Source organism: Salmo salar, chromosome 19 (genome assembly GCF_965601325.2).
Source record: "Salmo salar chromosome 19, fSalSal1, whole genome shotgun sequence".
Lineage (NCBI taxonomy): Eukaryota > Metazoa > Chordata > Actinopteri > Salmoniformes > Salmonidae > Salmo > Salmo salar.
This window is the reverse complement of record NC_138309.1, coordinates 38260404-38275897: the sequence shown is the minus strand read 5'-3', so window position 1 is coordinate 38275897 and position 15494 is coordinate 38260404. Positions and strand designations below refer to the sequence as shown.

At 46.1% G+C, this 15494-nt stretch overlaps 1 protein-coding gene across 5 annotated transcripts in view; it reads left to right on the top strand.

The window, feature by feature from the left end:
- The window catches only part of vit (vitrin), a 173363-nt gene that overhangs the window by 132595 nt on the left and 25274 nt on the right, over positions 1–15494 (top strand). For 4 of the 5 annotated variants that reach the window (XM_045702271.2, XM_045702270.2, XM_045702268.2 and 1 more), the window contains 4 exons: positions 9418–9492; positions 11434–11502; positions 12350–12412; positions 15242–15289. In XM_045702271.2, the coding sequence (XP_045558227.1) occupies positions 9418–9492; positions 11434–11502; positions 12350–12412; positions 15242–15289 (255 nt within the window). The remainder of the gene's footprint in view (positions 1–9417; positions 9493–11433; positions 11503–12349; positions 12413–15241; positions 15290–15494) is intronic. The other variant, XM_045702269.2, reaches the window with a different exon arrangement.

Sequence of the window (15494 nt, the reverse complement as noted above, 5' to 3'; positions counted from 1 at the left end):
CTTGAACATAGGATGAGACATTCTTACCAATTTACTATAGAACTAGTTTGGATTTAAGTATAACTTTTGTATGAGTGATGCCATAAGTGAGAGGTCTAATGCTTTAATATTTAATAATTTCTGCCCTCCGAATTCATATTAGTTATATAAATAGTCCCTTTTAATTTTGTCTGGCTGGCCGTTCCAAATAAAATGGAATATTTTTTGTTCATATCATTTAAAAATCAGGTCACTAGGTGCAGGCAAAACCATAAGCAAATAGATCAACTGTGATATGACTAAAGAGTTAATCAGGGTGATTTTTCCACAAATAGACAGGTATTTTCCTTTCCATGGTAGTAAGATCTTATCTATTTTTGCTTTCTATAAAAATGTATTGGAGTCAGATAATTTCTTTCTTTTGGGATTTGTATACCGAGTATGTCCACATCTCCGTCAGACCATTTAATTGGTAAACTACACAGTAATGTAAAATTTGCATTTTTTTGTGATCCAATACGTAAGATGCGTACTTATCATAATTTGGTTTTAATCCAGAGAGGATAGCAAAGTATCTAGAACCTCTATGAGGCCGTGGAGAGATTATAATTGTGGTTTTAAATGAAAACATGAATCATCAGCGTACAATGACACCTAAGTTTTTAAGTCACGGATTTTTAATCCCTTAATATTATTGTTTGATCTAATTTTAACAGCTAACATTTCGATGGCAATAATAAATAGATATGCCGATAGTGGACAACCTTGTTTTACTCCTCTAGATAGTTTAAAACATTCTGAGATGTAGCCATTATTTACTATTTGTCACGTCCTGACCAGCAGATGGAGCTGTTGTTGTAGTTTTGGGGTCAGGACGTGGCAGTCTTGTGTGTGTGATTGTTCTGTGTTGGTCTTGTGACTCCTGATCAGGAACAGCTGGGGATCGTTGTTCCTGATTGGGAGTCATATATGTAGGAGTATGTTTGTCACTTGGTTTTGTGGGTAGTTGTTTTTGCACTGCGTGTTGTGTGCCTGCAAAACTGTTCCTGTCTTATATTTTGTTTGTATTGTTAAGTGGATGCTCTACTCCTTTATTTTTATTAAAGATGAGTATTCACATACCTGCTGCACCTTGGTCCATTTCCACAGAAGACAGCCGTTACAGAACTACCCACCACCAAAGGACCAAGCAGCAGAAGAGGAGGAAGCCACAGGAGAGAAAAAGGGAACAATGGACATGGGAGGACGTCCTGGACGGCAAGGGAGCCTACACCTGGGAAGAGATCCTGGCCGGAAGGGATCGCCTCCCATGGGAACAGGTGGAGGCACTCAGGAGAGTGGAGGCAGCTGGACAGAGGAACCATCGGGAAAGTTACGCTGGAACACGGTTGGCTAGGAAACCCGAGAGGCACCCCCAAGATTTTTTTTGGGGGGGGCACACGGGTAGCTTGGCCAGGCCAGGGAAGAGCCGTAAGCCAGCTACCCGTGACTACAGGGAGGTGCGTACGAGGTGGAGGGCGCCATGTTACGCTGAGGTGCGCACCATCTCGCCTATACGGACGCACAGCCCAGTGCGCCCAGTACCAGCGCCCCGCAGGTGCCAGGGCAAGGGGAGCATCGAGCCGGATGGGGTGATGCCAACCCTGCACTCAAGACCGCCAGTGCGCCCTTTCGGTCCGGTGTTTCCCGCCAGACGCACTAGCATGGAGGTGCGTGTCTCCGGGCTGTTACGTCCTATACCAGCCCCGCGCATCAGGAGTCTAGTGTGTCAACCCAGCCTCCCCAGTCAACCATCACCAGAGCTGCCCGCCAGTCAACAGTCGTCAGAGCTGCCCGCCAGTCAACAGTCGTCAGAGCTGCCTGCCAGTCAACAGTCGTCAGAGCTGCCCGCCAGTCAACAGTCGTCAGAGCTGCCCGCCAGTCAACAGTCGTCAGAGCTGCCCGCCAGTCAACAGTCGTCAGAGCTGCCCGCCAGTCAACAGTCGTCAGAGCTGCCCGCCAGTCAACAGTCGTCAGAGCTGCCCGCCAGTCAACAGTCGCCAGAGAGGTCAGACTGCCCTGAACTGCCGGAGTGGCCAGACTGCCCTGAACTGCCGGAGTGGCCGGACTGCCCTGAACTGCCGGAGTGGCCGGACTGCCCTGAACTGCCGGAGTGGCCGGACTGCCCTGAACTGCCGGAGTGGCCGGACTGCCCTGAACTGCCGGAGTGGCCGGACTGCCCTGAACTGCCGGAGTGGCCGGACTGCCCTGAACTGCCGGAGTGGCCGGACTGCCCTGAACTGCCGGAGTGGCCGGACTGCCCTGTTCTGCCGGAGTGGCCGGACTGCCCTGTTCTGCCGGAGTGGCCGGACTGCCCTGTTCTGCCAGAGTGGCCGGACTGCCCTGTTCTGCCAGAGTGGCCGGACTGCCCTGTTCTGCCAGAGTGGCCGGACTGCCCTGTTCTGCCAGAGTGGCCGGACTGCCCTGTTCTGCCAGAGTGGCCGGACTGCCCTGTTCTGCCAGAGTGGCCGGACTGCCCTGTTCTGCCAGAGTGGCCGGACTGCCCTGTTCTGCCAGAGTGGCCGGACTGCCCTGTTCTGCCAGAGTGGCCGGACTGCCCTGTTCTGCCAGAGTGGCCAGACTGCCCGGTTCTGCCAGAGGTGCCCGCCTGCCCTGATCTGCCAGGGTGCCCGGCCTGTCAGGATCAGCCCGAGTGGTCCTCCTGCCCTCCGGTCCAGCCCGAGTGGTCCTCCTGCCCTCCGGTCCAGCCCGAGTGGCCCGCATGCCTTCCGGCCCAGCCCGAGTGGCCCGCATGCCTTCCGGCCCAGCCCGAGTGGCCCGCATGACTTCCGGCCCAGCCCGAGTGGCCCGCATGCCTTCCGGCCCAGCCCGAGTGGCCCGCATGCCTTCCGGCCCAGCCCGAGTGGCCCACATGCCTTCCGGCCCAGCCCGAGTGGCCCGCATGCCTTCCGGCCCAGCCCGAGGGGCCCTCCTGCTCTCCGGCCCAGCCCGAGGGGCCCTCCTGCTCTCCGGCCCAGCCCGAGGGGCCCTCCTGCTCTCCGGCCCAGCCCGAGGGGCCCTCCTGCTCTCCGGCCCAGCCCGAGGGGCCCTCCTGCTCCCCGGCCCAGCCCGAGGGGCCCTCCTGCTCCCCGGCCCAGCCCGAGGGGCCCTCCTGCTCCCCGGCCCAGCCCGAGGGGCCCTCCTGTCCCCCGGCCCAGCCCGAGGGGCCCTCCTGCCCCCCGGCCCAGCCCGAGGGGCCCTCCTGTCCTCCGGCCCGGCTCGAGGGGTCCGTCTGCCTGGCGCAGCTATCGGCTCCACCGAAGTGGGCGACGCCGAGGGTGGAGCAGGGTCCACGTCCTGCACCGGAGCCACCTCCAGGATAGGTGGGTTGGGGAGGGAGGGTGTAGCACAGTGCCGTCGTTGACGGCAGCCACCCTCCCTTCCCTCCCTTATTGTTTAGGGGTTATTGTTTATGGGTTTTGTTGGGGATTTTGTTTGTTGGTGTTTTTTCGTTGTTAGGTGCATTCCGGGGTCTGCACCTTGAGGGGGGGGTACTGTCACGTCCTGACCAGCAGATGGAGCTGTTGTTGTAGTTTTGGGGTCAGGACGTGGCAGTCTTGTGTGTGTGATTGTTCTGTGTTGGTCTTGTGACTCCTGATCAGGAACAGCTGGGGATCGTTGTTCCTGATTGGGAGTCATATATGTAGGAGTATGTTTGTCACTTGGTTTTGTGGGTAGTTGTTTTTGCACTGCGTGTTGTGTGCCTGCAAAACTGTTCCTGTCTTATATTTTGTTTGTATTGTTAAGTGGATGCTCTACTCCTTTATTTTTATTAAAGATGAGTATTCACATACCTGCTGCACCTTGGTCCATTTCCACAGAAGACAGCCGTTACACTATTTTACACCTAGGGTTACTATACATAATTTTAACCCATTTTATAAGAGATTCCCCAAAATGTAAATATTCTAGGCATTTATATATAAACTCCAGTCGTACTTTATCAAAAGCCTTTTCAAAATCAGCTATGAAAACCAGGCCTGGTGTCCCATATATTTCATAGTATTCTATTGTTTCCAGTACTTGTCTTATATTATCTCCAATGTATCGTCCATGTAAAAAAACCTGTCTGATTAGCATGAATAATATCTGAAAATACTTTTTTAATTCAATGCGCCAAGCATTTTGCTAGGATTTTTGCATCACAACAATGAAGTGTAAGAGGTCTCCAAATGTTTAAATGGACTGGATCTTTATATATACCATTTGGGTCCTGCTTCAGTAATAATATCAGACCTTCTTGTTGCATGTCTGATAATCTACCCTTTATATAGGAGTGGTTAAAACATGCTAATAATGGTCCTCTGAGTATATCAAAAATAGTTTTGTATACTTCCACTGGTATGCCATCCAGCCCTGGAGTTTTCCCATCCTTAAAGGCCCCAATTGCATCAAGAAGTTCCTCCTCTGTAATTTGGCCTTCACAAGAGTCTTTCTGTACAGATGTTAATATTACATTATTATTAGGGAAAAAATCCATAAAATTAGTTTCAGTTAGTGGAGATTGAGGAGACTGTAACGACAATATTCTTAAAGTACTTTACTTCCTCTTTCAAAATATCATTCGGTGAATCATGCGTGACTCCATCATTTGTAACAAGTTTTAATAAAATAGATAGCATTTCTATACTGAAGATTGAAAAATAATTTTGTGCATTTCTCCCCATATTCCATCCAGTTCACTTTATTTTTTATAATATATTACACTAGATCTTTCTTGAATAAGTTCCTACATTTCTTTTTGTTTTTCCTCTAACTAATTCTGAGCCTCTATGGTCCAGTTTTTATTGCTATCTAACTGTACCGTTAGTCCTTCAATTTCCTTTGTTAATATGGACTCTTTTGATCTAAATTGCTCTTGTTTTATAGATGCGTACTGAATTGCATGGCCTCTAAAAGCACACTTAAAAGTGTCCCATACAATAAGGGGATCTGCTGTACCTATGTTATGTCTGAAAAAGTCAGTTATAAATTATTCTGTCCTAGTTATAAACAATTTATCATCTAGTAGGCTTTGATTAAATTTCCAATATCCTCGCCCACTTGGAAATTCTGTAAAAGTAATATATATGCCAATTATGTGATGATCCGACCACATTCTGTCCACTATCAACACTTTTTGAACTTTTGGTGCAAGAGAGAATGGCATAAGAAAATAGTCAAGACGGCTAGCTTGATTAAGCCTCCGCCATGTATATCTCACTAGGTCAGGATATTTAAGTCTCCATATATCCACTAATTCCAATATATCCATGACATTCATGATTTCCTTAAGTGCCTGAAGGATGACAGTTTGTAGTGTGATTTCCTTTCCGGTCCATAGAGGTATTTAAGACCGTATTAAAATCTCCCACCATAATAATAGAGTCTAGTGTTGCTCGTAGAGTTGATAAATTCTTATATATTTTTTCAAAGAAGCTTGGATCATCATTATTTGGACTGTATAGGTTAATAAGCCATATCTGTTTATTGTCTACACGATACACTTGACTTCTGGGAAGTGCAGCGTCTACCAGAAGATTTATCGCGCAATCCCCCTGTCGATGGGGTGGTAATTGAGTCGCCTTCTTTTTATAGAAGGCGAGAGCCAAATCGGCATATTCTGGGGGGATGCACACGGTGGAGACCAGGTCTGGACTTTTCACTGTGGTAGCACCAATGGAAACCCCTACACACCTTCCCGAGCACTCTCGCAACCACCCAGTGAGTGCCCTCTGTTGCCATGAAATGGTGGGGTCATGACGAGCTAACCAGGGACGGCCTAGTGCCACGGGAAACGCAGGAGAGTCAATGACAAAGAGACTGATTCTCTCCTCATGACCCCCCTGCGTCACCATGGCCAGGGAGATGGTGGCTTCCCTGATTAGCCCGGACCCTAATGGTCGACTATCCAGAGCGTGTACCTGGAAAGGTCTAACCACAGGAATAATGGGGATCCCTAAACTAATGGCGAACGCTCTGTCGATAAAATTCCCAGCCGCGCCTGAATCGACGAGTGCCTTATTCTGGGAATGCGGGGAAAACTCAGGAAAACAAACAGGTACAAACAAGTGGACAACAGAGGACTCTGGATGAGAGTGGTGCAGACTCACCTGGGTGACGCCAGAGTGCCCCGCCTGCTGCCTCGACTCCCAGAGGGACCAACCCTGCACCGACCGGCAGTGTGCCCTCTGCGGCCACAGATGGTGCATGTGAAGGCCCCTCCTCCAGCCTCCCTAAGCGCAGCCCCTCCCAGCTCCATGGGCACTGGAGCGGGGGTGCTGGAAGATGGAACCGATAGAGCCCTCTCTAGACGTCCGCGGTTGACCAGCAGGTTATCCAACCAAATGGACATATCCACCAGTTGGTCAAAAGTGATGGTGGCACCCCTGCAGGCCAACTCCCGTCGGATGTCCTCGGGCAGGCTGCATCGGTAGTGGTCGATAAGGGCCCTGTCGTTCCATCCTGCTCTGGCAGCCAGGGTCCGGAATTCCAGGGCAAACTCCTGGGCACTCCTCGTCCCATGCCTCAAGTGGAAGAGTCGTTCCCCTGCCGCTCTACCCTCGGGCGGATGGTCGAAGACAGCCCAGAAGCGGCGGGTGAACTCATCGAAGTGGTCCAATGCCGCGTCTCCTTCTCCCCACATGGCGTTTGCCCACTCCAGAGCTCTCCCCGAGAGGCATGAGGGCGGACACTCTCTCTTTTCCCGAGGGAGCTGGGTGAACGGTGGCCAGGTATAGGTCCAGCTGTAATAGGAACCCCTGGCACCGTGCTGCCGTCCCATCATACTCCCTGGGAAGGGAGAGACGCATCCCACTGGGACTGGATTCAGGAGGGACGGGTAGAGGTAACCCTGGTTGCGCTGGTCGAGGCGCTGGAGAGACTTCCTGTCTCTCCCAGCAGTCCATGGTCTGGACAATGTGATCCATCATGGCACCGAGATGTTGCAACATTGACGAGTGTGCCTGGACGCGCTCCTTGACTCCTCTGACCGGGGTACCTGCTCCTGCTGACTCCATGGGTGGTGTGGAATTCTGTCAAGGTTGTGCGCTACTGGTGGAGAAGTCAGGTGCAGGAGAGCAGAGAGTTGTGAACAGGCGCACACTTTATTAAGGCAGAGGCAATAAAACAGACAGACGCTACTGCGCCAAAACCTCCAGCCAAAGGTAAAAAGTGCAACTCAAGAAAGGTTTTGATTTACAAATGCATATACAGTTGCAGCTGTATGAGAAGGCCTGCAAGACCGTGCATAGAAAATGGGCAGAAATGGAGAGATTTTATTAACCATTGTCACGTCCTAGATGATGGAGGTCAAATGTACCCCTAGTGTTCAACAATCACAAAACAACCTTCAACGTGGTGTTATATATCACAAAACAACCTTCAACCTAGTGTTATATATCACAAAACAACCTTCAACCTAGTGTTATATATCACAAAACAACCTTCAACCTAGTGTTATATATCACAAAACAACCTTCAACCTAGTGTTACATATCACGAAACAACCTCGTGTTATATATCACGAAACAACCTTCAACCTAGTGTTATATATCACAAAACAACCTTCAACCTAGTGTTATATATCACGAAACAACCTCGTGTTACATATCACAAAACAATCTTCAACCTAGTGTTATATATCACAAATCAACCTTCAACCTAGTGTTATATATCACAAAACAATTTTCACCCTAGTGTTATATATCACAAAACATCCTTCAACCTAGTGTTATATATCACAAATTATCCTTCAACCTAGTGTTATATATCACAAAACAACCTCCAACCTAGTGTTATATATCACAAAACAACCTCCAACCTAGTGTTATATATCACAAAACAACCTTCAACCTAGTGTTATATATCACAAAACAATCTTCACTCTAGTGTTATATATCACAAAACAACCTTGTGTTATATATCACGAAACAACCTTCAACCTAGTGTTATATATTACAAAACAACCTTCAACCTAGTGTTATATATCACAAAACATCCTTCAACCTAGTGTTATATATCACAAATCAACCTTCAACCTAGTGTTATATATCACAAAACAATCTTCACCCTAGTGTTATATCACAAAACAATCTTCACCCTAGTGTTATATATCACAAAACATCCTTCAACCTAGTGTTATATATCACAAATCAATTTTCAACCTAGTGTTATATATCACAAAACAACCTTCAACCTAGTGTTATATATCACAAAACAACCTCCAACCTAGTGTTATATATCACAAAACAACCTTCAACCTAGTGTTATATATCACAAAACAATCTTCACTCTAGTGTTATATATCACAAAACAACCTTGTGTTATATATCACGAAACAACCTTCAACCTAGTGTTATTTATCACAAAACAACCTTCAACCTAGTGTTATATATCACAAAACAACCTTCAACCTAGTGTTACATATCACGAAACAACCTCGTGTTATATATCACAAAACAACCTTCAACCTAGTGTTATATATCACAAAACAACCTTCAACCTAGTGTTATATATCACGAAACAACCTCGTGTTACATATCACAAAACAGCCTTCAACCTAGTGTTATATATCACAAAACAACCTTCAACCTAGTGTTATATATCACAAAACAACCTTCAACCTAGTGTTATATATCACAAAACATCCTTCAACCTAGTGTTATATATCACAAATCAATCTTCAACCTAGTGTTATATATCACAAAACAATCTTCACCCTAGTGTTATATCACAAAACAATCTTCACCCTAGTGTTATATATCACAAAACTATTTTCAACCTAGTGTTATATATCACAAAACATCCTTCAACCTAGTGTTATATATCACAAATCAAATTTCAACCTAGTGTTATATATCACAAAACAACCTTCAACCTAGTGTTATATATCACAAAACAACCTCCAACCTAGTGTTATATATCACAAAACAACCTTCAACCTAGTGTTATATATCATAAAACAATCTTCACTCTATTGTTATATATCACAAAACAACCTCGTGTTATATATCACGAAACAACCTTCAACCTAGTGTTATATATCACAAAACAACCTTCAACCTAGTGTTATATATCACAAAACAACCTTCAACCTAGTGTTATATATCACAAAACAACCTTCAACCTCCAACTATTTTATATTACATTGGTACCATGTACACAATGGGCCAGTTCCCCAGACACAGATTTAGCCTACTCTACTCCTAGTTTAAAATCAACGAAGATTCTAATGTTTTTTAACTGGCCCTATATGAGTATTGAGAAACATGTGTATACCTCACTAATAACGCTGCTTTTTATTGTTTTATAGAGAACACATGGTGCACTGGTCAGATTGAGTGATGACATCACAACATATCATCACACTGCTTGTCCATCATGAACGCAACGTTCTAATCTTGCCCCTCCCCCTCTCAGCTTTGGCTCGTAGGGATAGGCCGCCCCCTTCCTTCGCACGACCTGATTGGTACCCTGGAGCGAGACGGCCAACAGGTACTAAAGACGAGGAAAATCATTCCTTCTAAATAACAATACTTTAACAGATCATAAATACATCATAACAAACAGTAAATACATTTAAACAATACAAAACCAATCTAGTTAACATTCTGCTAAGATTGGTCATAATCTGTAAATCCTAAACTAACTTGATTAAAGTATCTTAATAATACACCGTTGTAAAATGTTTCACAGTATCATCCCATCTAGTTATTGTATTCTGCGTGTTGGCTTTTAACACAGTACCACACTACCAATCAAAAGTTTGGACAGACTTACTCATTCAATAGTTGATCTTTATTTTTACTATTTTCTACATTGTAGAATAATAGTAAAGACATCAAAACTATGAAATAACACATATGGAATCATGTAGTAACCAAAAAAGTGTTAAGCAAATCAAAATATATTTTATATTTGAGATTCTTCAAAGTAGCCACGCTTTGCCTTGATGACAGCTTTGCACGCTCTTGGAATTCTCTCAACCAGCATCATGAGGAATGCTTTTCCAACAGTCTTGGAGGAGTTCCCACATATGCTGAGCACTTGTTGGCTGTTTTTCCTTCACTCTGCGGCCCAACTCATCCCAAACCATCTCAGTTGGGTTGAGGTCGGGTGAATGTGGAGACCAGGTCATCTGATGCAGCACTCCATCACTCTCCTTCTTGGTCAAATAGCTCTTACACAGCCTGGAGGTGTGTTGGGTCATTGTCCTGTTGAAAAACAAATGAAATGAACAAATGAAAAACAAACCAGCAAAGCACCCCTACACCATCACACCTCCTCCTCCATGCTTCACGGTGGGAACGCCACACGCAGAGATCATCCATTTATCTACTCTGCATCTCACAAAGACACAGCGGTTGGAACCAAAAATGTTAAATTTGGAATCAGACCAAAGGACAGATTTCCATCGGTCTAATGTCCATTGCTCATGTTTCTTGGCCCAGGCAAGTCTCTTCTTCTTATTGGTGTCCTTTAGTAGTGGTTTCTTTGCAGCAATTCGACCATGAAAGCCTGATTCACGCAGTCTCCTCTGAACAGTTGATGTTGAGATGGGTCTGTTACTTGACCTCTGTGAAGAATTTATTTGGGCTGCAATCTGAGGTGCCGTTAACTGTAATGAACTTATCCTCTGCAGCAGAGGTAACTCTGGGTCTTCCTTTCCTGTGGCGGTCCTCATGAGAGCCAGTTTCATCATTGCGCCTGATGGTTTTAGCGACTGCACTTGAAGAAACCTTAAAAGTTCTTGAAATGTTCTGCATTGACTGACCTTCATGTCCTAAAGTAATGGACTGTCATTTCTCTTTGAATATTTCAGCTGTTCTTGCCATAATATGGTATTTTACCAAATAGGGCTATCTTCTGTATTCCACCCCTGCCTTGTCACAACACAACTGATTGGCTCAAATGCATTAAGAAGGAAAGAAATTCCATAAATTAACTTAACAAGGCACACTTGTTAATTTAAATGCATTCCAGGTGACTACCTCATGAAGCTGGTTGAGAGAATGCCAAGAGTGTGTAAAGCTGTCATCAAAGCAAAGGGTTGAAATTCTGAAGAATCTCAAATATAAAATATATTTTGATTTATTTAACACTTTTTTGGTTACTACATGATTCAATATACGTTATTTCATAGTTGTGATGTCTTTACTATTATTCTACAATGTAGAAAATAGTAAAAAATAAAGAAAAACCTTTGAATGAGTAGGTGTGTCCAAACTTTTGACTGGTACTGTATACCAGAGTAGTGGTCAAGACCCATTTCAATACATGTCACTTGTCTATAAGTGTCCTGTGTCCAATGTATTTCAAATATATTGGAATTCAGAACTGAAATGGAACTAAGCCCAACTTTTGTCAACCGTCTTAGCCAGCAGACCTCTACTAATATACTGTTTGCCTCCCTAACCCTCTCTGCTGTACATTCAGACGTAAGTCAAGCAGCTCCAGATTCAGGCTACACATGGAGCGAGGCGGAGACAGCGCCAGAGATGACAGGTAAGTCATCACCTTACCAGTCACAGCGGCAGTACTGTAGTACAACAAAACAGGCGTCCTCTACTGCCCCCTCTCAGAGCAGCACGGTACTGCACCACAGAGAGCACCATACACACTCAGGTTGTACAACTGATGTACAACACATTTAACTCAATGGTTGTGATACAACAGAGAGCAGAAAATGTTTAAACAACCGCTGAGTGCCTTCTCTACAATTCTGGTGTAATTACCTTTGTGCAAAAAAAACTCTCTGTTGTGTCACAACCGTTATAAAAATACGTTGTACATCAGTTGTACAACTTGTGTGTAGGGACCAGACCTACATATCCACATCTGTTCATATCAGTGTGCGTAGCATGTAAAGATCAATCCATACTGGTATGTTGACTGATATACTCAGGTATCATGTAGAGCATGAGTTTACTATGGTTCCACTGTAAGTATATTCCATGCCAATATCTCTCCAGATGCCATGTGTCTACCACACGAGAACGCTGGTATATGAAGGACGTATGGCATGGTTTACATTAAGGGCATAGAGTTTAGACATATGGGAATAAGTCTGGGTCATATTCACTAGGCACCAAAGCACAGAAAAATGGACTGAAACAAGGAGGGACAACCTGCCGTTGTCCATTAAGAAACCCTTATATATGTTTTGCTACGATGTGCCCTAATGAACATGACCCAGGTAAAAGGTTCTTCTCTTTCCTGGTCTGTGATTGGTTTAGCCACAGATCTGACCAATCATAAGCATGGAAATGTGCGCATCCTGAGCCAGTATGATGCCCACGGTGGTGATACTAACATTATAGTTAACGTAATGTAAAAACCCTTTCCTGTGTAGCCCGCGACCCCAGGCCTGATATCTCCGAGTATGAACGCTGGTATTATAACTTTGGAGAATACCGTAAGTTTCTTTTTCATTTTCTGTCTTTGAAATCCTGGTTGGAATTTGACATTTCTTATTCCTTTCTGATTCCGTTTATATTGCAACCGAGATTTCTGGAAAACCTGGGAATTTTGGGGAAATGACTGGAAATGTTCAACCCTATATACATGGAAAGATAAAGATTGAAATGTTTTCATACATACAATATGAGTCAGTCACATACTGTATGGTGTGGCTGATCAAAATCTTTATTTTTGGATCAAACCTTTTTTTAATCAATCCCTTTATTTTGCTCATGAATTTTGTTTTTGTAAAACAAGAATTCTCCATCACCATATGGTATGGGTGTTTTGTAAAGTTTAGAGATTTGTTTTTATGCATCGCAGTCCTCCTACCAATACATACGCCTCAATGCACAAACCAAACCAAGCTCTTTATGGACCCATGACAAGACACGAGCTCAACTGGCATCTACAGTTCAGGACATTGAGCTGCAGATTATAGTGCCTGGACCCATCTGTTCTATAGGGTTGGGGTTAGGGTTGGGGTTGCGGTTAAGGTTGGGGTTAGGGTTGGGGTTAGGGTTGGGGTTGGGGTTGGGGTTAGGGTTGGGGTTAGAGTTGGGGTTAAGGTTAGTTCTATCAGGGTTGGGGTTGGGGTTAGGGTTGGGGTTGGGGTTAAGGTTAGTTCCATCAGGGTTGGGGTTAGGGTTGGGGTTGGGGTTGAGGTTAGGGTTAGTTCTATCAGGGTTGGGGTTGGGGTTAGGGTTGGGGTTGGGGTTAGGGTTAGTTCTATCAGGGTTGGGGTTGGGGTTAGGGTTAGTTCTATCAGGGTTGGGGTTGGGGTTAGGGTTAGTTCTATCAGGGTTGGGGTTAGGGTTAGGGTCAGGGTTGGGGTTGGGGTTAGGGTTAGTTCTATCAGGTTTGGGGTTAGTTCTATCAGGGTTGGGGTTGGGGTTAGGGTTAGTTCTATCAGGGTTGGGGTTAGGGTTAGGGTCAGGGTTGGGGTTGGGGTTAGGGTTAGTTCTATCAGGTTTGGGGTTAGTTCTATCAGGGTTGGGGTTGGGGTTAGGGTTAGTTCTATCAGGGTTGGGGTTGGGGTTAGGTTTGGGGTTGGAGTTAGGGTTAGTTCTATCAGGGTTGGGGTTAGGGTTAGGGTTGGGGTTAGGGTTAGGGTTAGTTCTATCAGGGTTGGGGTTAGGGTTGGGGTTAAGGTTAGTTCTATCAGGGTTGGGGTTAGGGTTGGGGTTGGGGTTGAGGTTAGGGTTAGTTCTATCAGGGTTGGGGTTGGGGTTGGGGTTAGGGTTAGTTCTATCAGGGTTGGGGTTGGGGTTAGGGTTAGTTCTATCAGGGTTGGGGTTAGGGTTAGGGTTAGGGTCAGGGTTGGGGTTAGGGTTAGTTCTATCAGGGTTGGGGTTAGTTCTATCAGGGTTGGGGTTGGGGTTAGGGTTAGGGTTGGGGTTAGGGTTAGTTCTATCAGGGATGGGGTTGGGGTTAGGCTTGGGGTTGGGGTTGGGGTTAGGGTTAGTTCTATCAGGGTTGGGGTTAGGGTTGGGGTTAGGGTTGGGGTTAGGGTTAGTTCTATCAGGGTTGGGGTTGGGGTTAGGGTTGGGGTTAGGGTTAGGGTTAGGGTTAGGGTTGGGGTTAGGGTTGGGGTTAGTTCTATCAGGGTTGGGGTTGGGGTTAGTTCTATCAGTGTTGGGGTTAGGATTAGTTCTATCAGGGTTGGGGTTAGGGTTGGGGTTAGTCATATCAGGGTTGGGGTTAGGGTTGGGGTTAGTTCTATCAGGGTTGGGGTTAGGGGTAGTTCTATCAGGGTTGGGGTTAGGGTTAAGGTTGGGGTTAGTTCTATCAGGGTTGGGGTTGGGGTTAGGGTTAGTTCTATCAGGGTTGGGGTTAGGGTTTGGGTTAGGGCTAGGGTTGGGGTTAGGGTTAGGGTTAGTTCTATCAGGGTTGTGGTTGGGGTTAGGGTTGGGGTTAAGGTTAGTTCTATCAGGGTTGGGGTTAGGGTTAGTTCTATCAGGGTTGGGGTTGGGGTTAGTTCTATCAAGGTTGGGGTTGGGATTGGGGTTAGGGTTGGGGTTAGTTCTATCAGTGTTTGGGTTAGGGTTGGGGTTGGGGTTAGTTCTATCAGGGTTGGGGTTGGGGTTAGGGTTAGTTCTATCAGGGTTGGGGTTAGGGTTGGGGTTAGTTCTATCAGGGTTGGGGTTAGGGTTGGGGTTGGGGTTAGTTCTATCAGGGTTGGGGTTAGGGTTAGTTCTATCAGGGTTGGGGTTAGGGTTAGTTCTATCAGGGTTGGGGTTAGGGTTAGTTCTATCAGGGTTGGGGTTAGTGTTGGGGTTGGGGTTGGTGAAAATGTTGAAAGCATCTACATCTTAAATGAAGAGCTGGTTTCTGAGACCAACAGGGCTGAGACCAGCAGGACTGAGACCAACAGGACTGAGACCAGCAGGACTGAGACCAACAGGGCTGAGACCAACAGGACTGAGACCAGCAGGGCTGAGACCAACAGGACTGAGACCAGCAGGGCTGAGACCAGCAGGACTGAGACCAACAGGGCTGAGACCAACAGGGCTGAGACCAACAGGGATGAGACCAGCAGGGCTGAGACCAACAGGGATGAGACCAACAGGGCTGAGACCAACAGGGCTGAGACCAACAGGACTGAGACCAACAGGACTGAGACCAACAGGGCTGAGACCAACAAGACTGAGCCCAACAGGGATAAGCCATTTCAAGCTCATCCAACAGAAAATACTACCACACACATCCAAACATCTGGCTGAATGAAAAATGGTCACGTCTTGGGGTCAATGACGACTCTATATTCTCTATCTGTATCTTCCAGCACCCCAGTCAGCAGACCCCGAGCCACAAGACACAACTCACACTAGAGGTGGGTACCTCTTAAAGTTTCAAGTTTCTTTTGCCATTTTTAGTTGCACTAATCATAATGTTGTCCACCAGCCAGCTAGAATTGAGCCTGGTGACGAGGCTACACTAAACTGGGTTAGGGTTAGCTAGTATTGAGCCTGGGGACGAGGCTACACTAAAGTGGGTTAGGGTTAGGGTTAGCTAGTATTGAGCCTGGGGAGGAGACT